This window comes from Malus domestica, chromosome 10, assembly GCF_042453785.1.
Source record: "Malus domestica chromosome 10, GDT2T_hap1".
Lineage (NCBI taxonomy): Eukaryota > Viridiplantae > Streptophyta > Magnoliopsida > Rosales > Rosaceae > Malus > Malus domestica.
The window spans coordinates 32,062,201-32,087,734 of record NC_091670.1 but is presented as its reverse complement, the minus strand read 5'-3'; the positions used below and the strand labels follow the sequence as shown (position 1 = coordinate 32,087,734).

The window sequence follows — 25,534 nt, the reverse complement described above, 5'->3', positions numbered from 1 at the left end:
ATGACGTTGTTTGTGTAGCTAACAGGTTATTCGCCGTTCTGAAGTTCACCAACCCCGAAATTCTTGTCCTTGTCAACCAGAACAACACAGTTTGGTCCTCCAACACATCAAGACCTACACAAAATCCAGCGGCACGACTTTTTGATTCGGGAAATGTTGTGATACATGGTCATACTGTTACCCTGGTGCTACGATGCATGAACACGGAACCGTCGGGCTACGGTAACATCATTCTTTGACTGAATCCAAACCTACTTCGACAATTTTCTCAGTTTCACGTTGGAGAACAATTTGTTTTCCTTCGGAATACGCCCAATTATTCAACAATATTGAAGGAAGTCAAAAATAATTATTCGACAGTATTGAAGGAAGTCTAAAATAATTGGTTTTTTGCAGGAAAAGGAATTCATGTTATTTGAATAAGGCCTTCAAATGACAGGTAAAAATGCATATCACACATGTGGGAGGAAGGGTATAGAGGGACAATTGAGGTCTTTAATATTCAGTGATTTCCCATGAATTTAATGGAAAATCCATTGAAAGCTTCAACTAAGATGTGCTTGCTTCTTTTCTACTCTTCTTTGCTGCTCATCATCGCAGCGCTATTCTCTGCAGCCGATGACGCCACAAGCACATTTCAGTCCATTGCAGATGGTGAGACCATAGTCTCAGATGGTGGCACCTTTGAGCTTGGTTTTTTCAGTCCCGGTGCTTTGAAAAACCGCTACGTTGGGATATGGTACAAGAAGATATCTGTTACAACCATTGTATGGGTTGCCAACAGAGACACACCCGTCACTGATTCATCCGGCGTTCTGAAGGTCACCAACCCCGGACTTCTTGTCCTTCTCAGCCACAATATGAGCACGGTTTGGTCCTCCAACACATCGAGAACTGCACAGAATCCAGTGGCACGTCTTTTGGATTCGGGTAATCTTGTCGTCATAGATGGGAGTGATGTTGACCCTGAGAATTATCTGTGGCAAAGTTTTGACTACCCGGGCGATACATTCTTACCAGGTGCAAAGCTTGGTAGGAACACAGTTACAGGCTTCAATTGGCATTTTAGATCATGGAAAAGTCCTCAGGATCCTTCTCATGGAAATTATACATATCAACTTGGTCCCAAAGGATATGCAGAAAAATTTGTGAGGGAAGGTTCAGTCATAAAATTTCGGTCTGGACCATGGACTGGAGTCCATTTCCAGTTCAGTGGAACGCCTCAGTTAAATACAAACCCCATATACACATACAGTCTTGTTTCTGAGCCTGATGAAATTTACTATAGTTACAAGCTTCACAACAACTCTATCCTTTCGAGGGTGGTGTTAACTTCAGATGGAATTGTGCGGCGCTACACATGGATTGATAGAACCAAAGGTTGGCTGCTTCAACTAATAGCACAAATTGATAACTGTGACAACTATGCATTATGTGGTGTATATGGTGCATGTAACATTGAAAAGGCCCCGGTATGTAGCTGCTTGAAAGGATTTAAACCAAAGTATCCTAAAGAATGGGATTTGGTGGATTGGTCTAATGGCTGTGTGAGAAATGCTCCGCTGAATTGCAGTGGAGACGTGTTCATACAGTACTCGGGGATCAAATTGCCTAGCACAGAACAGTCCTGGCATAACAGAAGCATGAACCTCAAGGAATGTGAGATGGTGTGCAGAAAGAACTGCTCCTGCACAGCTTATACAAATTTGGATATCCGGGATGGAGGAAGCGGGTGCTTGATGTGGTACGGTGATCTGATTGACATAAGATACTTTGCTGAAAACGGGCAAGACATTTATATAAGAATGGCCGCTTCAGAACTAGGTAGGGAAAAAACAATTTCTGGTGATTATGCATTTATCATATGCTCGAAAGAAAGTCAAGACATAACGAAGTGAAATGTTGTACTAATTCCAACAGTTAGAACTTTGAATTTTGACACAATTAGCAAATTCTTCTCTTAGAATTCTCACAAACTAGCAATGATTCGTTGGATGACAGACAATATAATCTTTTTTATTTATTACTCTCCGACTCATTAAATTTTTCTGTCATCAAAATCATCATTCCTAGATCATGAAGACGATACAAAGATCAACGCTCAATACTCTGAATCCAATGTGAAGAAAATGAGGATCATAGTAACCAGTATCGTGTTGTCTACTGGACTGCTGATCCTGGGCCTTGCCCTGCTCTATGTTTGGAAGAAGAAGTGTAAAAAAGATGGTAAGCTATTTGACTCTCTACTCTTCTGCCCCTCAGTTTTCTAAGCTAGGTAGTATAGTTCCATGTTAAATGATTTACTTCACTACGTACTTTGCAGGAAAACTGAGGTCCAACCAAAAGGAAGACCTAGAGTTACCATTATTTGACTTAAGTGATGTCGTTTGTGCTACCAGTGATTTTTCAAACCACAATAAGCTTGGAGAAGGTGGTTTCGGATCTGTCTTTAAGGTGAAATCACAGTCCTCGCTACAATTAGCTTGACATTTCAGCATGTCGCTTTGGTCAGGAGTAACAGATACAAGTAGGGAGTAGAATGGATTTTGATTTGATACGATCTGATGAATTTCAGGGTACATTGAAAGATGGACAAGAAATAGCTGTGAAAAGGCTCTCCAAACATTCGAGACAAGGACTCAATGAGTTCAAGAATGAGGTTACACATATTGCCAAACTTCAGCACCGGAATCTAGTGAAGCTTCTAGGATGCTGCATTCAAGAAGACGAGATGATGCTGATCTACGAGTTCATGCCTAATAAAAGCTTAGACTTCTTTATTTTCGGTATCACTACTCAAGAACCTTATACATTACTTCACTTAAGTTTCTAATCACCTCGTACTTTGTAAACTTACTTCTGATCCTTTGGAGGTTGGCTGCATAAGGGAAGGGAAGGGAAAGGGATCGTGCAAGATAACAAATTGATTTTGTTAGAATAACAGATTTTTTTTTTAACAACTATGCTACCTTGCAGATCAAAGAAAAAGCATCTTACTAGATTGGCCTAAGCGTTTTGACATTATTAATGGGATTGCTCGGGGGCTCCTCTATCTTCATCAAGATTCTAGACTGAGAGTAATTCATCGAGATCTCAAAGGCGGTAACATTCTATTGGATGGTGAGTTTAATGCAAAAATTTCAGACTTTGGCCTGGCAAGAAGTTTTGGAGGAAATGAAACTTCGGCTAAGACGAAGAAAGTGGTTGGAACATAGTAAGTATTGTAAAAGATCTATTACAGTCTACATAGTACATACCTTGCTTATAAAAGGTAGTTTTTGACACATTGGTTTGCAGTGGTTACATGTCCCCAGAATACGCCATCGATGGGTGCTACTCGATAAAATCCGATGTCTATAGCTTTGGTGTTATGGTGCTCGAGATAGTGAATGGGAAGAGGAACAGAGGATTTTCTCATCCAGGCCACAACCTCAACTTGCTAGGACATGTAAGTGTCAATATCAATGTATAGTATTTCGTCGAATGTGACACTGATGTAAAAAATGGATTCGATTCCACTTAAAAATGTAAAACGTGGTTCATCTAGCATTATTTTATGTCTTTACTTGTTTTGTATGCTTCTATTTATTCAGTAAAATTGATGGTTGTGATCTTTTAGGCATGGAATTTATACACAGAAGGCATGTCTAATGAACTGCTTGATACATCAGTAGGAGACTCTAGTAATCAACATGAAGTTCTGCGATCAATCCATGTGGGTCTTTTATGTGTGCAACGAAATCCGGAAGATAGGCCAAGTATGCTAGCTGCAGTTCTGATGTTGAGTGGTGAAAGTGCATTGCCTCAACCTCAAAAACCTGGTTTTTATAGTGAAAGGGATCTAGATGACAACAATGTTGATCCTTGTGCAAACAAGGTTACATTTTCAGCTAATGAAGTCAGTTTTTCACTACTCGAAGCTCGATAGTTGTTATTCATGTTCTGTTTGTATCATCTTAAAATGTCCTATTAATTTGAGTTTCTTGAGTATTCTTTGTGTAAGATTGTAAGCATGAGTATGAATCTATGAACTTAGTTAAAGGATTAAAGACTGAATAGGAAGTCTTGTTGAGATTGGATTTATGAATCCATATCGGTGCTGAATTGCTATTTCATAAGAATTGTTTTTATATATGGATTTTAATAGGGAAATCCTTATGGAATAAGGTTAGGATTATATAGTATATATATATGGTGGCCTCTGCTCTCACAGTGCGTGCTAAATTCTAGACTAAGATCTATTATTAGTTAAAAGCCTTTGAACACTGAAGAGAGGAGAAGGTGCACTGTGATTTTCTACAGAGATCAGACATGGCAATTGGTTCAAGTTCATCTGCAAGTATGGTTTTCTTCATGTATTGTTTGCTGAGTTCTGGTCATGTGTTTTGATCACTGTGATTCATGTTGCTAGATCTTGGTTCTATGTTTAGTCTAACATGTGGTATCAGAGCTAAGTTTATAAGTTTATGAATTCTGTAATCAAAACCGATAGGTTCAGATAGCATGGATGATATTTAAAAAAAAAAAAATTGTTGCAGGTTTGGGGACTCGAACCCTAGGTCTTTTGTCATAAGGGTTTTCGAATCAAAACCTTAAATAAATAAATAAATTACTTTTAGATGTAAAGAAAAGTCTGTGCGTAAGGGTTTCCTCTCCATTTGGGGCCTTTTGATTAAGATCACCATTCATCAAAACATGCTTCTTGGTAAAGATTACTTCATGCAATATGATCGATTTGGATGACTATTCCGCTGCGTTGTTTTTTAAAATAGGATCTATGAGAGGTATGTTTGATGAATTGCAAATTTTGTTATTGTCTGCTTGATGTTTCGATACAAGGATTGAGTCTACATATTCTGTTAAATCTTAAAACTATATGAATTAAATCCGTTTAAACTTTTGATTAGTGATCTTAGACCATGAGTTACTCAAACTTGTATTCATCTGCAGTAACTTTGTTATTTGCAAATACTAATGCTCCTCTGTGTTTTCTGTTAAACAATGGAAAATGGTTACCATGCATGAGACATGTATTGGATGTCCTGTTGTTGCATACTTTGTTATTGATGAGTTAATTTTTCTATGTGTGCTTATCAACGATATGTTGCTAAGTCTATATGTATGAATCATTGATGCGAATTGTGATGTGCAAACTGCAAAGGAAATCAGGAACGTAACTAGTTCATGTTTGTGATTTCATCTGCAGCATCTGCAATATCTCTCAAAACCTTAAACTTAGCAAATATTCCAATTCTCACTGGAGGGAGTAATTACAAGAAATGGAGGAGAGAAATAGGGCTATTATTGACCATCAATGAGTATGATATAGCTATTGATACTCCAAGACCAGTGATCACAGATCAAAGTACTAGAGCAGAAAAGGTTGATTATGAAAGATAGACAAGAGCCAACAAAGTTGCACTTTTAATCCTTGAAAGTGGGATGACTAACACAGTTCGAGGAGGGATTAAAAGACATGAGTTGGCTGCAGAATACTTGAGTGCAATTGAGAAGAAATTCAAGGAATCTGAGAAGGCTGAGATCAGTCAACACATGTCATTCTTAACAACCTACAAAATTGACAATGCTGGTTCAATTAGAGACCACATAATGAAGATGACTGATGCTGCAGAAAAGTTAAACTCTATAGAAGTTAACATTGGTGAAAAGCAGTTGGTCTTCATGATCCTTCATGCCCTCCCAAACAAGTATTCTCAATTAAAGGTGTCATACAACACTCAAGACAAGAGTTGGGATGTAGATGAGCTAATTGCTCAGTGTGTTCAAGAAGAAACTCGACATAGGCAAGAAAAGGCAAGGATACTGAAATTGTGAATTTCATGCAAGGAAGGAAATGAAGGAAGTTCAACAATTCTGGATTTAATCCAGGTAAGAACTTTAAGCACCCTAAGCCTTCTGATAAGACTGCTATATCTGCTAAGGTATTTGAAACTTCTAGAGGATCTAACAATCTTTAAACCAAAAGTGAAAAATATTGCTAACTCAAATGTTTTTTCAGCAAAACTAGAGGTCATTTAAGAAAAGATTGTGAACTGTTTAAAGACTACTTAAAGGCTAATGGAAAGGAGATAGTTAATGTATGTGTAGAGTCAAACTTAATTGAGGTTCCATTCAACTCTTGGTGGTTCGATACTGGTTGCACAGTTCACATAACTAACTCAATGCATGGTTTTCAAAAACAAAAGGATGCCAGTTTTAACTGTTTTAATGTCTTTGTGGGGGAATGGACAAAAGTTGCAGTCAAAGTTATTGGATCAGTAAGCTTAAAATTAAATTATGGTTTCATTTTACAACTAAGTGATGTCCTATATGTGCCAAAGATGAGAAGAAACTTAATTTCAGCCTCTAAACATGTCAAAAATGGTTTTTCTTTCCTAGGGGATGATGAATGTTTGAAATTTTTTATGAAGAACAGTTTTGATTTTATTTTGGGGACTGCTCGGTTAGTTGAAAGCTTATGGCAGTTAGAGTGTAGTGTTGTTCTTAATGAGAATCATGCACTACATACAAGTACAAAGAGAATGTTAAACACTGACACTTCTTACACCCTTTGGCAAAAGAGATTAGGTCACATATCAAAAGAAAGATTCACTAAACTGTCAAAATCCAACTTGATCCCTCCATTAAATTTTGAAATTGCAACTGATTGTGTGGATTGTTTCAAAGGAAAACTAACAAGTTTTTGAAATTTTGAAGCCAAAAGAAGCAAAAATTTACTTGAGATTTTTCATACTGATATTTATGGTCCTTTCCCAACTAAAACCATTTGTGGAAACAGTTACTTTGTTAATTTCATTGATGACTTTTCAAGATTTAGTTATCCCTACTTAATAAGTGAAAAGTCAGCTGCTCTTAAATGTTTCACAATCTTTAAAACTGAGGTAGAAAAATAGTTAAACAAATCCATTAATATTGTTAGATCGGATATGGGTGGAGAATATTTTGGCAGGTACATCGAGTCTGGACAACAGAAAGTCCCTTTTGCCCTCTATCTTGAAGAACAAGGAATCGTGGCTCAATACACAACTCCTGATACACCACAACAAAATGGAGTATCAGAAAGAAGGAACAAAACACTGATTGGCATGGTGAGGAGCATGATGTCAAGGTCCAGGTTGCCTAGTTTCCTCTAGGGTGAGACTTTAAAGACTGCCAATTACATATTAAATCGAGTCCTGAGCAAATCAGTGTCAACCACCCCTTTTGAAGCATGGTATGAGAGATTACCGAGTTTTGGCCATTTTCACATTTGGGGTTGCAAGGCAGAAGCTAGGTTCTACAACCCAGAGGAAAGAAAACTAGATTCGAGAACTGAGTCATGCTATTTCATAGGCTACTCAGAGAAATCAAAGGGGTTCAAGTTCTATTGTGCACAATCTCATACAAGAATCAAAGAAACACACAATGCAAGGTTTTTTGAAGATCAAGATGTATCAGATTTTACTATTGAAAATTTCATATTTGAAGAATTAGAGCAGTCATCAAATGAAACATCCTCAATTGATCACTGCCCTGCGTTAGTATACTATCAAGCCACAGATCAACATGTTGAGGCTGACTACAATAAGGATCCTGACCAAGTAATGGAACAACCAGAAGTGACTGAAATTTAGCATGAACCAAGTCAACATGGCACTGAACTGATTGACAGTGCAATGCAAAATGATTGTATTCAAGTGCAACCCTAAATCAGAAAATCCACAAGAACCAGAAAACCTGCAATTCCAAGCGATTTCCGATGCCATCTCCAAGAAACTGACTATAATATTGGAGATGTTAATGATCCTATGACTTATTCACAAGCCATGAAGAGATCACAGTCAAATTTGTGGAACAATGCGATGAAAGAAGAACTGGAATCAATGTATAAGAATCAGGTTTGGTTATTGGTGGAACCTAAATCTGATAAAAGGCCTATATGATGCAAGTGGGTCTATAAGACTAAGTGGGATGCACATGGACAAATTGAAAGGTATAAAGCTCGATTGGTTGCTAAGGGTTCACTCAAAGAGAAGGAATTGACTACAATGATACCTTTTCACCCGTGTCCTCAAAAGATTCATTGAGACTCATTATGGCTATAACCGCACACTATGATCTAGAGTTACATCAAATGGATGTAAAAATAGCTTTTCTCAATGGGGATCTTCAAGAAGACATTTATATGGTTCAACCTTCTGGATTTATTGAAAGTGGAAAGGAGAATATGGTTTGTAAATTAAAGAAGTTGATCTATGATCTTAAACAAGCATCCATACAATGGTACTTAAAGTTTGATCAAGTGATCACATCTGATGGTTTTGTTGAGAATAAACTTGATGATTGCATCTACTTAAAGTTCAGAGGGTTGCAGTTCGTTATTTTAGTTCTATATGTTGATGATATATTACTTGCAAGTTCGAGCATTCAGTTGTTAAAAGAGACAAAAGTATTGCTCAGTGCAAATTTCAAAATGAAGGAGCTTGGTGAAGCACATTTTGTTCTAGGCAGTGAAATTGCTAGAGACAGAAACAGAAAGTTATTGGGACTTTCTCAGAAAGCCTATATTGAAATTTTTTTTACTAGGTTCAACATGGAAAGTTGCAATGGTTGCCATGTTCTAGTGAACAAAGGGGATCGTTTATCAAAGGAACAATGTCCTAGAACTGATTTCGAAGTCAAGAAGATGTCTGAGAAACCATATGCTTCATTAGTTGGAAGCTTAATGTATGCAAATGTTTGTACAAGACCTGACATTGCATATATAGTAGGAATTTTGGGTAGATTTCAATCTAATCCAGTGGAAGCTCACTGGAGTGCTGCCAAGAAAGTTCTGAGATATCTATAACAAACCAAGGGCTATATGCTTGTGTATGGTAGAGAAGAAGAACTTGAATTGAAAGGGTACACAGATTCTGACTTGGCGGGAGATTTAGATGACAGAAAATCAACCAGTGCATATGTATTTCTGTTTGGTGGAGGTGCAGTGTCTTGGAAGAGTGCCAAGCAAACTATCATTGCGACTTCTATTATGGAGGCAGAGTTTGTGGCATGTTTTGAAGGAATGAAGCAAGAAGTATGGTTAAAGAATTTTGTGGCAGAATTAAGGATTGTAAAATCAATACAGAAGCCTTTGACAATGTATTGTGACAGTAATTCCGCAATTTTCTTTGCTAAGAACAACAAAAGAACTTCTGCTTCGAGGTTGATGGATGTCAAGTTTCTAAAAGCAAGGGAGAAAGTCAAGCAAGGAACCATTGATGTGCAGCATATCAGTACGAGTTTAATGGTTGTTGATCCTTTGACCAAGGCCTTGGATGTTGGTATTTTTAAGTTGCAAATCTCTAGAATGGGCGTGCTTGAGTCCCGTGATTAGTGGGAGTAGCGTTTTATCAAAGGCTTTTGTGTCAGAAGTGCTACTATTGTGAAGTTCAAAGAGCTAGTATAGCAGTGATACTCTTCTCGTTAAGTTAGTTTTCTGGTTTAGTTTGCTTTATTTACAGTTAGTATAATTGTAAGCTAGCTGTATTCAAAGATTCAATTTTTGTAATTGTTTGATCTGATATATATATATATATATATATATATATGTGTGTGTGTGTGTGTGTGTGTGTGTGTGTGTGTGTGATTTTGGATTCAGTTGATGCCTTAAGGAATTTTTGTGATTTGACTTAGGTAGTTGTTTTGAATTCATGAGAATTGTATACAGACAATTTATTGACTGTGATGAACTTGATTGTTTTGAATTAAGTTAAGAAATAGTGGGAATGGATATTTAAGTCCACTAAGTTTCAGTTTGATCATAATGTTATGATGTGCAAATTGGACATAAGTGATCTAAGAGCGCCGGTTGCATAATGGTTGTGACTGTGAGTTTTTCAGATTCTGTGTTTTGAGATGCATAGGTAGATTGTTTATGATGTTGCTCAAAAGGCTTAGTGATCACCCTATTGTAGTCTTAATCGAACTAGTTTCTTGGTTTATACTTGCTTAAGTGGGAGAATGTAAGATTGTAAGCATGAGTATGAATATGTGAACTTAGTTAAAGCATTAAAGACTGAATAGTAAGTCTTGTTGAGATTGGATATTTGAATCCATATCGGTGCTGAATTGCTATTTCATAAGAATTGTTTTTCTATATGGATTTTAATAGGGAAATCCTTATGGAATAAGGTTAGGATTATATAGTATATATATGGTGGCCTATGCTCTCACAGTGTGTGCTAAATTTTAGACTAAGACCTATTATTAGTTAAAAGCCTTTGAACACTAAAGAGAGGAGAAGGTGCGCTGTGATTTTCTGCAGAGATCAGACATGGCAACCGGTTCAAGTTCATCTGCAGGTATGGTTTTCTTCATGTATTGTTTGCTGAGTTATGGTCATGTGTTTTGATCATTGTGATTCATGTTGCTAGATCTTGGTTCTATGTTTAGTCTAACACTTTGATCATACAACTTCTTGCTTTACATATGCCTTACTCTGATATAGGTGGCGACTCATTTGAATTTGAATTGTAGAGAAAAATTAGTTATCATTTATAGATTCTGATTGGATAAGATTATATATTTGAATCACTTATTCAGATTCGACAAGTTTACTGCATTCTAATGTTTACTAAAATACTAGATTGAGCTTTTTTTTTCTTTGGTACAACTTAATTAAACACGGTGAAAAACAACCTACAACATAAAAAAAAAACTGAGGCAAACTGACAGCAAGGGAAACAAGGTGGCAAAAAACCACCACACTCAGCAACCAAGAACAACCCAAAGCATAAGCAACAACAAACAAGAAACAGAGAGATTCCGAGAAAGCAGAACTTCGTTGTTACCTGCAGGAAACCTAAACATTGACAAAGAAAGTCTGCAGGGAACGGTAGACACAATGGCATAAAAATGGAAGTAGCATCCCTGGAATTATTCTGAAAATTTCTGTCGCAATGCGAACAAAAAGTCAATGAGAGGGTACCAAATTAATCAATTACATCTGTATGTAGTTACGTACTGACATGCAATAAAAAAAAATCACGTGAAGAGAGAGGTAGACGCAATGGGACATACAACCGGTTACAAGACATATTCTCTCCCACCCGAGATACTCATGTTGATACTTCGTTTTTTGATATTTGTATATTAAAGTCAAATGTGGGGGTTCATCTCTTCCTCTAATTTTTCAACTCACAATTAACTTGAATTACAAGAATTGAAGAGGAGAGAAAACGATGCTGATACTTACAACACAACCAATCAAAGCATGTAAGTTTCCTTTGAGCTGAGGGAACTAGATGACCACATATGAATTGAGATATTTTCTACTAGACGAACATCGTTCTTTGATTGAATCCAAACCTACTTCTGATTGAAGACAGTTTTCTCAGTTTCACGTTGGAGAACCTTACACATTACTTCACTCAAGTATCCTAAAACAGTAATAGAAAGTCTAGATTCTTTGCATATAAAAATGGTTTTTTGACACATTGATTTGCAGCGGTTACATGTCTTCAGAATATGCAATTGATGGTTTCTGCTGTATAAAGTTCAAAGTCTTTAGCTTTGGTGTTTTGGTGCTAGAGATAGTGATTGGGAGCAGAAATAGAGAATTCTCTCATCTAGTCTTCAACCTCAACCTTCTCGGACATGTAAGTATGACAATATTAGATGTCAAGTTAAAATCTCTTATCTCTCGATTATGGTGCTTGTACTGAGCATACTAGTTTTCGTGTTTTAGGCATGGATGCTACACACATAAGGCAGGCCTCTCGAACTGCTTGATACATCGGTAGAGGAATCCATCACTCTGCATGAAGTTGTACGAACAACTCAAATGGGTATTTTATGCATGTAGCTGAATTCGGAAGATAGGTCGAGCATGTCAGCTGCAGTTCTAATGTTGGGTGGTGAAGGTGCATTTCCTCAACCTCAAAAACCTAGTTTTTACAATGAAAGGGATCTGACTGAACTCAAAGCCGATTCTTCACTATTTCACCATTGAAGGCTTGATAAAATATGGGAACTGATTTATGCACATTTAGCCCTCTTTATTTTTGTTCATTGATTTCTTATAACTTTGGGAAGACAAGAAATAAACTTGAGTGTGTAGAAAAAGAAAAAAAAAATGAAGAAATCACTTCTCCAAATTATAATCGGGGTTGATGCATATAACTTGTTAGATTGGAACACAAATAATATATAATTGTACACAAAACTTCTTAATACTGTTCATAAAGTACTACATTAACAAAAGGTCTGAAATTTTGAGAAATAAATAAATAAATGAATCAAATTTTAATCCCTTTTTTTCAGCAAAAAGGCGGATGGCAGTTTCACTAATACTTATCAGAAAGACATAAGACGTAATTCTAACAAAGCATTTTCCATCGGACAAAGAAAAACAAAGCAAGCACTTTCCATAAATTTCTCCAACTTTTGATCCGAAAGTGTTTTGGGAAAGACATAAGATATTAGTGAGCTGGTTTGAAAATGATTCTAAAATGACTGAAAGAATTTTTGAAAAATGCATACAAAAGATTATATTCACATACCCTAAATTACTTATTCCATAATTTTAAATTTTTTTAATATTTTCTACACACTATTAACACTTGATAGAAAAATATTAAAAAATTAAAGGGATGTGATGGAAATAATTTGGGCTGAGTGAATATAATCTCCCAAGACATATTTGGGTTGGGTTTTATAAAAAAACTTGAAGTGTTTCATGCAATAAATACTAGAAAGCACTTCAAGTGCTTTTTCATAATTCACTTAAATTTTTACTACGGATTAGTCCCAAAAATATTTTCATAATTTACTTAACTTTTTACTAATAATTAATTCCAAAAATATTTTCATAATTCACCTGCATTTTCATTAGCCATTATAGAAACACATCCAAACAAGTTGGTAAAGATTAGCATCGTCACTTGGTGAGAAGACATTTGACAAACAAAAACGCTACTTTTATCTTTATTAAAGTAATGATACAAATAGATAGTAAGTGTAACATTATTCTTTGACAAACTCTTGTCTTTCGGTCAGTTGTATATCCAAAATTTCCACGTCATCACCAAGTTTTGGTTGTCGTCTTCCATCAAGGGTAAATGGGGCAATCCACCATCATCAATGTGTAGTAGGAAAAAAAAACCAGCACTGTGTTGTGTGTTCCTCTCTTCGCTTTCCCTTTTGTAAAACCCTAATCTTCTCCTGAATTTAACTTTCAGGGTTGCCTGGCTTCTGCACCATTTCCTACCAATACAGGTCAGTTCTCTTTCTCTCTGTATTTGTTTTGAGAATTAAAGGAAACAAAGTGGTGCACTTTTGGCCACTTTTTGGATTGAATTAGTTGATGGGTAACTGTAATTGATGCTAAATTTGGATTGCAAGTTGTTGCCAATTGGTCTTATGGGCTCTCGTTGCTTATGATTTGTTTGTTTGAAAATTGGGGAGCAAAGCAAAACAATTTTTGAAACAGACTCAACTTTTAACAGTAGGATAAATCTTAATGGAGACAGTAATTTTCGTCGTTGCACCGAGTGCTTTTGAAGGTTTTTCACTCTTGTATATGAACAAAGACTATCTTTTTGGACAATATGCTCAAAAGAAATAAGGTTGCTAGGTTGTTCGAGTGCTTGAAAGGGTGTTTCCGTTCGAGGCTGTATGCTTCATTTTGCAGCAGCAGCAGCGCTTTACGCAATTTAAAAATTTTCGTATCAGACAGTCTTTGCCTTTTCCACACTGTTAATTTGTGTTGAGTTATGACATTGTAGCCGATACTGGTATCGCTTCAATTTTTTTACTGTTGAGCTTTGTTAGCACCCTGGCATGCATATGTAAATGTTTGAAAATGTATATTAAAAAGAAAAGTTTTTGCGTTGGTTGCTCTTACTAGTTATTGGAAAAAGTTGATTTATCCATACACTGGTCATTGTCAAATGTCCCCTCGTCATGCAACATACCGTAGATTTGCATTTCAAGTGTACATATACAACCAATTGTTGATCACCATCACTATTTTTTATAAGGATCTTAGGAGAGCACTTTTTCTTGACAAAATGTTCATGCATGTACGCAGTACTATGTACTTATGTATTTGTATGTATTTATTTAGTAAATGTGCATTCTTTACAATACGTAGATGGCTCATTTTTTATGAATGATTATGCTGTTTTCAGTTTATTAATTGAGTTATGGCAATGGTAACCTGTGCAGTGGATTGCTACATACCTCTCTTCAAAATCAGTTAGCAAGTATACCCAAAAGGTTTCATGGCAGGTAATGGTCTGCCATCTCTGGGTCGTGTGAAACTAGCCGATTTGGCTCCTGCTGAAGGCCTTCCATCAGATTCTTACAAACTATCTGTTTCAACTTTGTCACAATCACTAGCTCAGTATTCTGCTGCCATCATTCAGTTTCCAGTGAGTGATGGGGCTCTTTTGAGGTCGGGTTTAGATTCGGCTCACCTCTACTTCCACCAGAAAGCATCATACCCAGCTGCCGATATGGTTAATAATAATGACCCTCGTGACTGGTGCAAGACTTCCGGTTATAATGCAGATCCCCAATTGTGGCTGGAAACCTATGATTACAGACCTGGACTCACTCCTTTAGAGCCCAACAACACAATGGAATTTCCTCCAGCAGGTGTACCAGATATATTTTCAATGCTTGCAAAGGCAGCTAAGGATATATTGGATGCTATCAGCTTCTATTTGAACTTGAGGAGCTCTCCATTTACTGAAGTACTTGATAATGTTCCCTTAAGAAATCAGGAAATATCTTCTTCAGTATTATCTGTCTGCTGTCATGCAAGGCCTTCATTTCAGGGCGCACAACACCATAATTTTACGACCCAAGAGGATGGCCAGTTGGTTATGTTTTCTGACCATGAGCATCAAGTTGACAAAAGCTTGATATCTCTTGTCAAGTCAGACAAGGCCGGTCTACACATAAAGGACTTTCAGGGTCGTTGGGTTCTTGTGGATGGCGATCTTGGTCCTCAAGAAGCTATTGTTTACCCCGGACTTGCACTCTATCAGGCAACTGCAGGATATGTCAACCCAGCACTACAGAGAACAGAGCCTACTAATACACAGAGTAACTTGTTTGGGCGATGTTCCTTGGCATTTAAACTCATGCCTAAACCCATGACCAGTCTCAGTTGTTCAGAGATGAGAGCCGCTGGTCATGGGGTTGAACCTCAGTTCCAGCTTCCAGTAGCGGTTGATGACTTTATGCAGAGATCTCACCCCACCGATCAACTCTTTAACAGACTCAGTTTTCAAAGTTTCAATTTTCTTGCAGCACAAGATGGTATGCTGCATTTAATCTTCTTTACCATTGTCTGCTTGTTTACATACTGTAAATTGATTTAATGAATTCAGTTTTTTTAATGACAGCTTTCTATGACTAGGATTGGTTTTACTGAGAGAAGCACATGCACACACCAAAAATAAGTTTAACAAGTGAATTTGGCTTAGTCTTACGGTGTTGTATGATCAAGATTCACTGAATGTATATGCTAAATTAAGTGAAACTCTTGATAATTTGATAGGCTCTGTTTTCATTTGAATGGGAAAATCATCAACTACTCAATAGTTTTTGCATTTCTGTTGTCATAAACAAGGATCTTCAATCTAGAATTATCATCTAAAACTACATAATAGTTTGTGCATTGGATTGCACGTGTTCTATGTGTGAGTATCTCTTAGTGAGAAGTTTTTAACAGCAGGTCCTTGGATCGATGAAATGCTGGTACAGGATCTGTGAAGCCTTTGTTGAGGAGGAGAAAGAGTGAAAGAACCAAACCTCTGCCGCCTTCCAAGAGATTACGGGTCGAGGCCCAGAGAGTCCTGAAGGAAAGGGTTCAAGACATTGCAGACAAGAAGGGAATCAAGCTGAGGTTCTGCAACCTGAAGGAGTGTGAGAGTCACATTCAGGCACTTGATAGCCCATGTGCAAATATAAGATTGGAGATCGGGTGGCCGCATGGAGTGCCATTTGTTCATCCCCATGATCTCCCAAACAAGGCAAAGATCGGTTTCCTTGAAGCCTATGAACCTGGTTGGACTGCTACTCATGATATGGAGTTAAGTCTAACTGAACCTGGACAAGCCGGCCAGTCAACACTCAGTTAATTGTAATTGTAAGTCCTATTCAAGTAATCAAGTAAAAAATTTCGTATCTGAATAACCAAGCATACTTGCGTATTTATAGGTCATTTGGGCAATTTTTTTCCTTTTATTTTATTTTTTCTGCAGGACTCGTATGGTGCTAACTTCAATACATGACCACCCAGAAGCGTGTGGTCCAACTTCGCATGTGATGCTCATAGGATGACAATCATGACTCATACTTCCCATACTAAGTTTTCGGTTTGTATAGACATTTTTGAGAAAAGATTTAGTCCTTCACTTCAGTAGTTGACAAAGTGAACGCCATGGATTTGGAACCTTCATCTCCTTTTTGTATCAGTTGTACTCAACTCTGAGATGGGTATCGGGAGCAATAGGATCGGAAAAGAGCTGAATGAAACATGGATAGGAGAGTGGATTTTGGAAAGATAGTTGCACCTCTCATATGGTGTAAGTTTTGATGCTGTAATACACTTGTTATCGAATTTCGAATGCTTTCCGCTGCTGAGTTATAGACTAATAAAGAGAGGGAGCACCAGAATCTTGCTGCAGATGTTCATTAATTAATCTTGTACTCTTTTATGCTGTTGCGCTAATGAATATTTAAGGCATGCCTTTTCTTCATATGGTTTATGAAAACCAAACCAAGTTTTCATTAGTTTATGCAGCATAAGGAGATCTCGACATCCAAAGTGTGGCAAAATTACCATAAGGAAGAACAGATGACGATGCAACTTATATTTCGCAGTTAATAATACAGACACCTAACAGTTTTTCAAGATTCTAAACATAATCGCTCATGGCGGGTACATATACCAGCGTCGAGTCCTATTTATGCCCTGAGGAAACAGAAGCACTTCTTAGAACCCTAACTTGAACGTAAAGTTGCATTAATTGGCATCCAAGTAACCAGGCTGAGCCGGGAAACCTTGTTCAGTAACCTTCAGTACTCTGCAAGTGGGATAGTAGATCAAGAGCCCAAACCCGGCAGAGGTTTAGAGATCTGCAGTAGCCATCCGATGCATCCACAGCACTAAGTTTGAATTTGCAGCGTAAATGCAAGGCCTTTCTCAGCCTCGAAAAGGTGACTGGTTCTCAAAAGGCAATTCAACGGGCGTTGCATTAGCGTAGAATTCTTCCAAGTTGTAGAAAGCTCGCTGTGGTGGAAGAAATATATGAATAACAACATCACCTGAATTAAGACACGAGTGAAGCCTTCTGTGTTAGATACAACACTCCTTAAAGAAGAATTTGGCAGCAAATTTAACGATTTCTAGGAAGACACAGCAACCCCTCCCGCGTTTCCAACTGAATCACGAGACCCCTAATGGTTAGTCCCATAATTGTGCAAATACGTCTCAAGACGCCAAAATAATGACCAGAAAACAACCTTTCGGGTGTCTTATGACTAAAAAATTAAGCTTCCAACAGACCGATACTACAAATACAGATGCAAGAAAAAGAACTTCAGAAGAATGAGGTTGAAATTCACAAAGCGGAGGAACATTTGAAGAAAGTTTTCACAAACTTAATCTAAAACCTACTTGAATTATACACTTAAAGAAAAAACTTTAACGGACTACGAACCAATATTGATATCAAGTTTCATCTGAATAAGTCAAAGGGGTCTCTAAGAAAGCTATAGCCGGCTTTCACTACAATGTGAAGGAACGATACTCACCGAAGTCCAACAGGGTCCATGAGTTGGGTTTTGAGTCCCCAGATGGAACTCTTCCATACTTTTCCTCAGCCATATCTCTTATCCTGGACCTAAATTGCAGCATAAATGCATATCAAATATTTCTTCCAAGCTTGTCTGATAATTTATCATGCAAATCAAACATAAACATTCATAAATTTAAACTTCGAAGCACATACGCAATTGCATCACTTTGCGGACGAGAAAATGCCGTGGCAATGATAAAAAACCGAGTCCAATATACAAGAGGCTTCACAAATAGGACCTTTATATCTCCTGCTTTTACGTCATTTGCTACATTGGCCATTGCAACAGCAACTAGATAGATTGCAGGAGGACATCATTAACAAGTTTCATAACGCGAGAGATTATAATACATGAAGAAAGAATCTTTATATCAGGCGCCCGTGTAACATTAAGGCCAAAACAAAGGATCTAGCTCAGATTCAATGTGATGTGAGCTTACATGACAAGGTTTCAGCATCATCATCAAGCTCTGTGCTAGGAGACTTCCTGTCATTGCTACTATATACCACCTTTCCATATTTATCAAACAAGTCATCAAACATATCGTCCGTATCTTCGCTTACATTCTGCAATGTCCCATTGATTCAGCTATAAGCATTCAAGGTTCAAAATGACACAACATAAATCACAGAAGTTTACAAATATCCTTGCAATTTTTACCTCTTTTGTCATAAAAACATGACAATATACAAAACAATACAAGGGAAAAAATCTTATGAAAAGTTTGAACATTTAGAAGATAAGCTTCAAAAAAATCAAAACTTTTTCATAAATATGTTCATTTATTAGCAAAAATTATACAAAATTCAAAACCCAAAACGTAGCTCCCATGGATTTGGACAAATCCGAAAAACGAAATTTCATACCGGAGTGAAACTATCTTCAGCTTCCTTGGCGCGAGCCAAACGTAATCTTGGCAATTCCCTTGACTTCAAAGTTAGGTTCTTGCTTCTGGGCACTTGCCAAAAGCACTGGCAGTGAAAGCACTTATGAGGAAAAAGCGCGGTGGGACTTTGACAGAGCTTAGGTTGAAGACGACCTAGCTTCTGGAGGTCGTCGGAGAACCGGTATCCGGCGCCAGCTCCGGCAAGAGACAGAGTAATGAGAACCGACATTTTTGGTGTTTTGGTTTGGTACGGTTGCAAAGATATTTGAAGATGAGAGAGAATATACTCACGAGATGGATATCACCGGCAGCAAGCAATGGTCATCAAATCATATATTCTGGTTTTTGGGCTCGGTCGGGCTACATCCTCCTGTCTGGCCCAGTCTTTTTTCTTTATTTATTTCTTTTTGGTGAATTTGTTTTTCCTTTATTTGTTTACAAAGAATGTCAGAGTTTGCAAGAGGCTGTAGCGAAAGAGGTGAGTTATAAACCAAGGTCGAGGAAGATTGCGAAAATCAATCGTTCACAACAACGGTTGACGGATTCCTTGAAAGTCAAGGAGTAATAATCATTTTTAGAAATCGAATTGATTCAGTCTTATACGTACAAATCCCCACTCTCGCTTGCACATAACTTTTCGACCCATATCATTTGCAAGTAAATTGTGTGTTTTGCGTTCTGTTAAACCACCACCATCCTATTTCCATGACCAGTTTTATTATCATTCTACAAAACTGAAAGAACACTACCAGGGGACTTGGGGCTGCGGTATTTTTTTAAAAGCAACTTATTAAAAAGCTGGGGCAAATCAAAGCAAGAATTCTCTTCCGGTTGAACAGTAGACAATGCCCTTAGAAATGGTACAAAGACAAGTGAAATAACTTTTGGTCCCATTACAAAGAATTGCTTGTTTTTACAATAAATTGACCAGATGTGCAATATCAAGCAACATCCTTCGTTCCCACATTGTTGTGTTACAGTCATGGAATTAAAAAAGCGAAGCACCGGAAAAAGTTTTAAAAGCTCAAAATAACACAACTTGATCCTTTCTACTCATAAGCAACCCAAATGGTAATATCAACTCCGAGTATGTCCGTCACTCTTGAGAATTTTGTGCTTCTTACTCATGGCAACTAAGTAAAAGAGGGTGGGGAAGGGACAGAGAGAGGACAGGAGCGGGTGAACTATGAATGGTCTACGAGGGTGAACTGCTACTGCTTCCCTTAAAGACCTACATGAAGTGCCCGCCATCAGAACAAGCTAAAGCTATATAGGCAAATACCAAAGCGTCAAAAATCAAACAATCCGCCTAACCCGCAGAAAATCATGAACAATCTTATTTAAGCTACTGCAAAAGAACAAGTATTAACTCTAAATAACATTAGCCCAATTGCATTCCAATGATTAGAACCACTAAAAGAAAATCCATGAGAGAGCGAGAGAAAGTATTACCTATGGCTTACGAGGGGGTGAACTGCTGCTGCTGCTCTTGCTACTGCTTCTTCCCCTCAAAGGCCTACATAAAACCAAGTACCAAATCTGTTAAAAAACAAGCAACCCCAGTCCACAAAAACATGAGAATTTGTTTAAGTTACTACACAAGTACTAGGCCCAAGTTTTGTATCTCAATTGGGTTTTTAATCTGCGATTAATAAATACATATGCTGTGAACTTATAGAAAAATGATCAGACAAACTGATTACCAAAAAGACAAATAGTACAGCCAAAAGGATAAATTGCAGATGAAAACAAACTTAAACGAATGTGAGATTCTAAAACAGATACAAACGGCCCAGAATGAAGTTCATTCAGATCAAAGTTAAAAGTAAAAATTAATTAAAGGTCGTACCCAGTGCACAAGGCTCCCGCTTTAGGCAGGGTCTAGGAGAGGTGAATGTTGGCTAGCCTTACCCCCATTTATGGAGAGGCTGCTCCCAAAAAGTAAAAATTAATTAATTACAAAATTACCTTCTTGGACTATGAGAGATTTTTCGGGGTACCTGTTAGATTGCAGAGAGTTAATCCATGTAAGGTATCCCATAAGCCATGTTTTTAATGTAAACAAACTAGTAAGAGCTACCTGTCGTGGACTAGGTGATCCAGATGACGATGACCTCCCACGTCTAGTAGCCGGTGCTCGACCTCTGTTGAATACAAGCAACAAAGAAGGTATAAGTCATATTAGCTAGCATACTACTCTTTCAAAATAAATATGACAAAATAAGAACTTTGAAAGGTATATTTTGGCAAAATGCAGAGTAGGAACTAGGAACCTACTATGTAATGAAATCATCTCATCTAAAAAGGGGAAGAAAAGATAGTACTTTATACATAATAATCACCAAAAACATATGTAGTAACTAATACAGTATCAAGATACCAAGAGTTCAAAAAAATAGGTTCTCAAAGATAGTACCACCATATATCACTTGGAGGGAAAAAAAACTTTGACAGGTCAAGTAATGAGATGTACGCAAACATATATTCCACCACATACATTGGAACATACTGATGTGGAAAAGAACAAAAACAAGTAGCATCCTAAAGGAAAATAATAATCAATGGCAAATTCCATGTTAGATGACCACATCGGTGGCCAGATTTACTTCATGCATTCTTTCTTCATCCAACATAACAACTTTGTGTTCACAACACAACAAACCACTGCCTCCTCAAGCACACAGATACATCAACAAGAGTTTTTTTTTTGGTGGAGAAGAAACTTTATTTCAAACAACAGAACTATGCAAAAGCTTAGACTACAGCACATGAGTTCAAACCTTATTTTCATCAAGGTACGAATAAACATCACAAACTCCAAACTCAACGCACTAGTAAATGCAATTCCACCCAACTTCAGTGAATTGAGAACATGAAATATCAAGAAACGTGATCCACTTCAAGCATAAAGCAAAAGACTTCTTTAGACATGGATATTGATGTTACCTCCGCGGCGAGATTGACCTTGAACGTGATCGACCAGGCCTACGAATGGGAGAACGGGTCCGCCTACGAATTGGAGACCTTCTGGGAGGGCTACGAAACCGTCTAGTAGGTGAACTGAAGAATTAAATTCGTACAAGAGATCAAACCAAACTATAAACTCAAAGTAACTAAACCGAAGAGAAAAAAATAGCTTGACAGCTAATATTTCTAAGCACATTTGGTACAGTGACATCAACCCTTTTGCTCCAATACATACCTAACAACTGAGATCTTATTAAAAAAGGTGCACGAAGGAGCATGTAAATTCCGTGATAATACCATTGGTTTATACGATGCATCCTGATTATCAAAACACCCGAGGCCTTTTGGGTCATCTCTGCTATGCATCTATCAAGCACATTTGCTAAATATATTCCAGGACTTTTATGTTTCTAGAAAGAAATAAACTTTTATAATTGAAATTAATATCCTGGCTTCAGTTTTCTTTGCAGAAATTACATGCACAGTACTTATATATCATAGGTCCACAAAAAGTAAGCACACATATACACGTAATTAAACAAATCTGCATGGTGATAAAGATTCACTAACTGTTGGAAGAACACGCAAAACCAGTAAAATCAACCAGGAGTAGCACGAGATCTCTTTCCATTCAACAGAAATCCATGGTCTATGAAAAATCCATATCTTGATTTATTTTTGTAAGCACACGATTTGTGAAGAATTTTAGGTACAAAATTAGAAATTTACCCACGCCTTGGGGGTAAGGTTAGCCGACATTCACCTCTCCCAGACCCTGCGTAAAGCGGGAGCCTTGTGCACTGGGTACGACCCACGCCTTGGGGGTCCTGGAGAGCGTCTACGAATGGGACTTCCTTGTATCCTTCTTGGAGAGGTCATATTCAAGAAGATGATTAGTCAAACACCATTAAAAATAACTCAAACAATTTAGGATACAAAAATGCAAAATTGCCTCAATATACCTAATAGGGGAACGTCGCCTTGGTGGCGGTGATCCAGAACGACCTCTGGATGGAGATGCAAGCCTCCTCCTTGGAGGTGAACCACCACGGCAGTAGGGACGCGCAGGTGAGGCAGCATGACGACGCGGTGGAGAATCTAATGCTCGTCTTAGAGATTCACCTCTTCGAGATACAGGTGATCTCCTTCGTGGTGAGAGAGCACCTCTCCGACGAGGAGAAGCTGATATTATTAAGTAAAAGATAGATAACTAACATTGTAGAAAAAAAATATATGATGCTATAAAAAGAATAAATACAAAATTATACCTTCCCTCGGTCGCTTTGGTGCATCTTTGTCAGCACTGACACCATCAGTTTTCACAGTGTCTCTCTTTGGAGCAGTGGCAACAGGCTTAGGGGGAGAAGACACCTTCTGACGTTGAGGTAATGTAAACTTTGCTCGAACGACATTACCATCAATTTGAGCCTGAAACAAGGAATTTCACCACATCAATTCAAAATATGTAATGGTCTTATAGTTATAGCAACTGTTATACTCCCACTCTTCGAGAAAACTTACACCGTCCATGTATAATTGTGCTTTTTCAGCATCTGCTCGTATTTTGAACTCAACATATCCAAATCCTTTTGGAAGATTAACCTGCAGAAGAAGACAGATTAACAAGCTTGTTACACAGCAAGATACTTCAAAATCAAGAATTAAATCTAGCATGAACTCACAGTACGATCCATTGCCAGCTCCACATTGACAACTTCACCAAAGTTACCTACAAAGTATGCAAAATGGAATGAGAGACACTGCCCGTGACCCAGTTAATCTGAATATTTAGCGAAGAAAAAACATATACGAGCTTAAGATGTGAGCACTTTTTCATACATATGGTTATCAAATCTGAGGATCGGTGCTACAGAGCACCAGACACATGTAATTGCCTAAACATGGAGTCATTAGTAGTTACTTTAAGGTTACATGGAATGGATCCTTTTACAATTTTGCATAAAGATAACAAAAAAACCAAAGAGAACGAAACTTTAAAAGAATAAAAGTTTAAATCAAATATAAATTAAAATTTCCCCACAGGCTGAGGAGAAGAGCGACACTTACTGACATTTAAAAATATATGTTGGACTCCTCAGGCAAGATTTTAAAGTAGTCACACTATAGGCTATTATGTAAATAAATAAATGTATATGGAATTAGCTTAGGATCAACTGCTATGGAATTAGGTATATCAATCATCAACATAATATCATGATGCAAATAGAAGTCAAATAGTATAGATACAAAACAAAAACATACAGAATATTTCTCGTAAATGGCCTTCATGCACATTCCTTGTTAGTGCGTCAATGTGAAGAACAAGTGACTCATGAACTGCATGAACTGGAGAAGCTTTCCTGAAATGTGACATGTTATCAGATGAAAGATGTGGATTGGAATTTATGGGGGTTGAGAAAGCAAAACTTAGTGGATCTACTCAAAAGAAATCTATCAAATAAAGACCAGTAAGAACTCAATATCTAGGAGACTCCAGGTAGCAAGTGGAAAATAAGGTTTCTAAGAGAAAACTCATATCCAAATGTCAATTGCAGTAAAAAAAAGGAGAAAAAGAATATCTACATCAACATAATTTGAGTCAATAACTTTTTGGATTACCAAAACTAAATTACAAACAGGATGCTGTTCATACTCATAGAATACGTATGTACATGAACAGTCACTTGACCCCAATCAAAGTCTACGTCAAATTGACTAACAAATTCTACTTCTCAATGTGCCCCAAAAAAATTGATAAGCACAAAAACCACTAAGAAACCCCTACAAATACATAGAAGAAAACTATCAATACCTTGGGGGTGGAGATGCCCTTTTAGATTGTGGCGGTGGAGAACGACCTCGTTTAGCAACTTCAGGACTATGAAAAACAAATCAGTTTAATTAGCAATACGGCTTTATGAAAACCTGAATTAACCAAATCCATAATCACATTAAAGCACGACAACAACAAAAAACCAAATAACGAAAAGTGAAGATGCATGATTTAAAATCTAAACAATACATATACATTATCGTTTGACTGCTCTAGCCTCACCAATTAATCGACTCATAACTGTTCGTTTGAGTTGTTCCACTTTTAATACTTCATCCTTCCTACTTAACGAAAAATTCATACTTTTTGCGAAGAAAGGCTGAATACTTAATGTCGATTGAAAATTTTCTCACCAACAAATATGAATGTCGAATCAACGTTCTTTACATTCAATTTCAGTTTTTTTTACTTAGCTTACTGCTTATATATTGCATTCGCCAGTGTTTTATAGGTGCGGCTTGTTTCTTTTCTATGATTGTAGTTAGGGTTTTGGTTGTTCGGCATTCCATTCAATTCAGTGTCTTTGTTCGTCTAAAATTGTTTAATATTCCTTTGCGAATTTATTCCGATTTTTCTAAGCAACAAAACAGCACATACAAACCCTAGAGTGTCAAATTAGAAGCGCGAAACGGAAATCAAACTTTTTTCTGGAGGCAGGGGGGCTACGGCTGCGAGAGCTGCCACTCCGAGACGGAGAGGAGGAAGAGGTGAAGGACCTGGAGCGAGATCGGGAGCGAGAAAGCGGGCTGGAGTGGGAGTCGGAGCCTGAGAAGGAGCGGGAACGCGAGCGGGAGCGGGAGGATGAGCCGGATGCGGAGCCTGACGGCGAGCGACGGGCTCGGGTTGGCTTCGCCATGGCGGACAGAGACGGAAACCTGGATAAACCCCGCTGGTAAAGTGTCCAGAGAGAAGAAGATGGTGAAGGTGGCTTACTACGTTATCATCATTTATTATCTCAAACGTTTTTTTAGCAGGCTCTGAGAAATTTTTTT

General features: G+C 37.6%; 4 protein-coding genes and 1 long non-coding RNA gene across 26 annotated transcripts; 3 read left to right on the top strand and 2 right to left on the bottom strand.

Annotated features, from left to right (window-relative positions):
- Nucleotides 1–87: 87 nt before the first annotated feature.
- Nucleotides 88–4,079, top strand: LOC103445782 (G-type lectin S-receptor-like serine/threonine-protein kinase At4g27290). Of its 3 annotated transcripts, none has more exons than XM_029110029.2 (9): nt 88–222; nt 397–439; nt 616–1,824; nt 2,074–2,226; nt 2,324–2,454; nt 2,576–2,786; nt 2,977–3,214; nt 3,298–3,448; nt 3,620–4,079. In XM_029110029.2, exons 2-9 carry the CDS (start codon nt 433–435, stop codon nt 3,926–3,928), a joined length of 2,409 nt encoding a protein of 802 aa, XP_028965862.2. In that variant the 5' UTR covers nt 88–222; nt 397–432; the 3' UTR covers nt 3,929–4,079. The 3 variants fall into 3 exon arrangements, with proteins under 3 accessions (XP_028965862.2, XP_028965861.2, XP_028965859.2); XM_029110028.2 differs by having other exon boundaries at nt 601–1,824; XM_029110026.2 differs by lacking the exon at nt 88–222 and having other exon boundaries at nt 383–1,824.
- Nucleotides 4,080–4,636: 557 nt separating this feature from the next.
- On the top strand, nt 4,637–5,985 carry LOC139188874 (uncharacterized). Its single transcript, XR_011572248.1, has 2 exons — nt 4,637–4,784; nt 5,207–5,985. It is a non-coding gene; the product is annotated as an uncharacterized lncRNA (long non-coding RNA).
- A 4,651-nt stretch (nt 5,986–10,636) lies between these two features.
- LOC103445784 (uncharacterized) lies at nt 10,637–16,754 on the top strand. Of its 8 annotated transcripts, none has more exons than XM_029110031.2 (6): nt 10,637–11,639; nt 11,729–11,903; nt 13,221–13,257; nt 14,209–15,309; nt 15,757–16,141; nt 16,257–16,754. In XM_029110031.2, exons 4-5 carry the CDS (start codon nt 14,265–14,267, stop codon nt 16,131–16,133), a joined length of 1,422 nt encoding a protein of 473 aa, XP_028965864.1. In that variant the 5' UTR covers nt 10,637–11,639; nt 11,729–11,903; nt 13,221–13,257; nt 14,209–14,264; the 3' UTR covers nt 16,134–16,141; nt 16,257–16,754. The 8 variants fall into 8 exon arrangements, 6 of the variants coding, with proteins under 6 accessions (XP_028965864.1, XP_070662995.1, XP_070662993.1 ...); XM_070806894.1 differs by lacking the exon at nt 10,637–11,639 and having other exon boundaries at nt 11,763–11,903; nt 14,209–14,271; nt 14,388–15,309; XM_070806892.1 differs by lacking the exon at nt 10,637–11,639 and having other exon boundaries at nt 11,763–11,903; nt 14,209–14,271; nt 14,383–15,309.
- An 85-nt stretch (nt 16,755–16,839) lies between these two features.
- Nucleotides 16,840–19,131, bottom strand: LOC103445783 (protein Iojap, chloroplastic). Its single transcript, XM_008384825.4, has 5 exons — nt 18,723–19,131; nt 18,296–18,422; nt 18,009–18,147; nt 17,812–17,900; nt 16,840–17,322 (listed from the first exon to the last, which is right to left on the bottom strand). Exons 1-5 carry the CDS (start codon nt 18,969–18,971, stop codon nt 17,201–17,203), a joined length of 726 nt encoding a protein of 241 aa, XP_008383047.1. The 5' UTR covers nt 18,972–19,131; the 3' UTR covers nt 16,840–17,200.
- A 482-nt stretch (nt 19,132–19,613) lies between these two features.
- Nucleotides 19,614–25,534, bottom strand: LOC103445786 (serine/arginine-rich splicing factor SR45). Of its 13 annotated transcripts, none has more exons than XR_011572247.1 (13): nt 25,184–25,534; nt 24,522–24,587; nt 23,972–24,069; nt 23,392–23,438; nt 23,231–23,311; nt 22,978–23,137; nt 22,672–22,891; nt 22,521–22,571; nt 21,689–21,802; nt 20,823–20,886; nt 20,592–20,742; nt 20,195–20,258; nt 19,614–19,973 (listed from the first exon to the last, which is right to left on the bottom strand). XR_011572247.1 is itself a non-coding variant. In XM_070806898.1 (13 exons), exons 1-12 carry the CDS (start codon nt 25,396–25,398, stop codon nt 20,195–20,197), a joined length of 1,263 nt encoding a protein of 420 aa, XP_070662999.1. In that variant the 5' UTR covers nt 25,399–25,534; the 3' UTR covers nt 19,614–20,008. The 13 variants fall into 13 exon arrangements, 12 of the variants coding, with proteins under 12 accessions (XP_070662999.1, XP_070662998.1, XP_008383052.1 ...); XM_070806898.1 differs by having other exon boundaries at nt 19,614–20,008; nt 20,711–20,742; nt 22,473–22,574; XM_070806897.1 differs by having other exon boundaries at nt 20,711–20,742; nt 22,473–22,574.

Excerpts from the sequence above, each read along its gene's own strand:
- LOC103445782 (XM_029110026.2), top strand. The coding sequence starts at position 516 with ATGAATTTAATGGAAAATCCATTGAAAGCTTCAACTAAGATGTGCTTG. Across the intron at positions 2,227-2,323 it reads GAAGAAGTGTAAAAAAGATG|GAAAACTGAGGTCCAACCAA; the intron begins GTAAGCTATTTG and ends CGTACTTTGCAG. Across the intron at positions 2,787-2,976 it reads CTTAGACTTCTTTATTTTCG|ATCAAAGAAAAAGCATCTTA; the intron begins GTATCACTACTC and ends GCTACCTTGCAG.
- LOC103445786 (XM_070806898.1), bottom strand. The coding sequence starts at position 25,398 with ATGGCGAAGCCAACCCGAGCCCGTCGCTCGCCGTCAGGCTCCGCATCC. Across the intron at positions 23,439-23,971 it reads CCATTTACGAGAAATATTCT|GTAACTTTGGTGAAGTTGTC; the intron begins GTATGTTTTTGT and ends CATACTTTGTAG. Across the intron at positions 20,887-21,688 it reads AGGTCAATCTCGCCGCGGAG|AGGTCGAGCACCGGCTACTA; the intron begins GTAACATCAATA and ends TGTATTCAACAG.
- LOC103445783 (XM_008384825.4), bottom strand. The coding sequence starts at position 18,971 with ATGTCGGTTCTCATTACTCTGTCTCTTGCCGGAGCTGGCGCCGGATAC. Across the intron at positions 18,423-18,722 it reads CTGAAGATAGTTTCACTCCG|AATGTAAGCGAAGATACGGA; the intron begins GTATGAAATTTC and ends GGGACATTGCAG. Across the intron at positions 17,901-18,008 it reads CCGCAAAGTGATGCAATTGC|GTCCAGGATAAGAGATATGG; the intron begins GTATGTGCTTCG and ends GCTGCAATTTAG.
- LOC103445784 (XM_029110031.2), top strand. The coding sequence starts at position 14,265 with ATGGCAGGTAATGGTCTGCCATCTCTGGGTCGTGTGAAACTAGCCGAT. Across the intron at positions 15,310-15,756 it reads TTTTCTTGCAGCACAAGATG|GATCTGTGAAGCCTTTGTTG; the intron begins GTATGCTGCATT and ends ATGCTGGTACAG.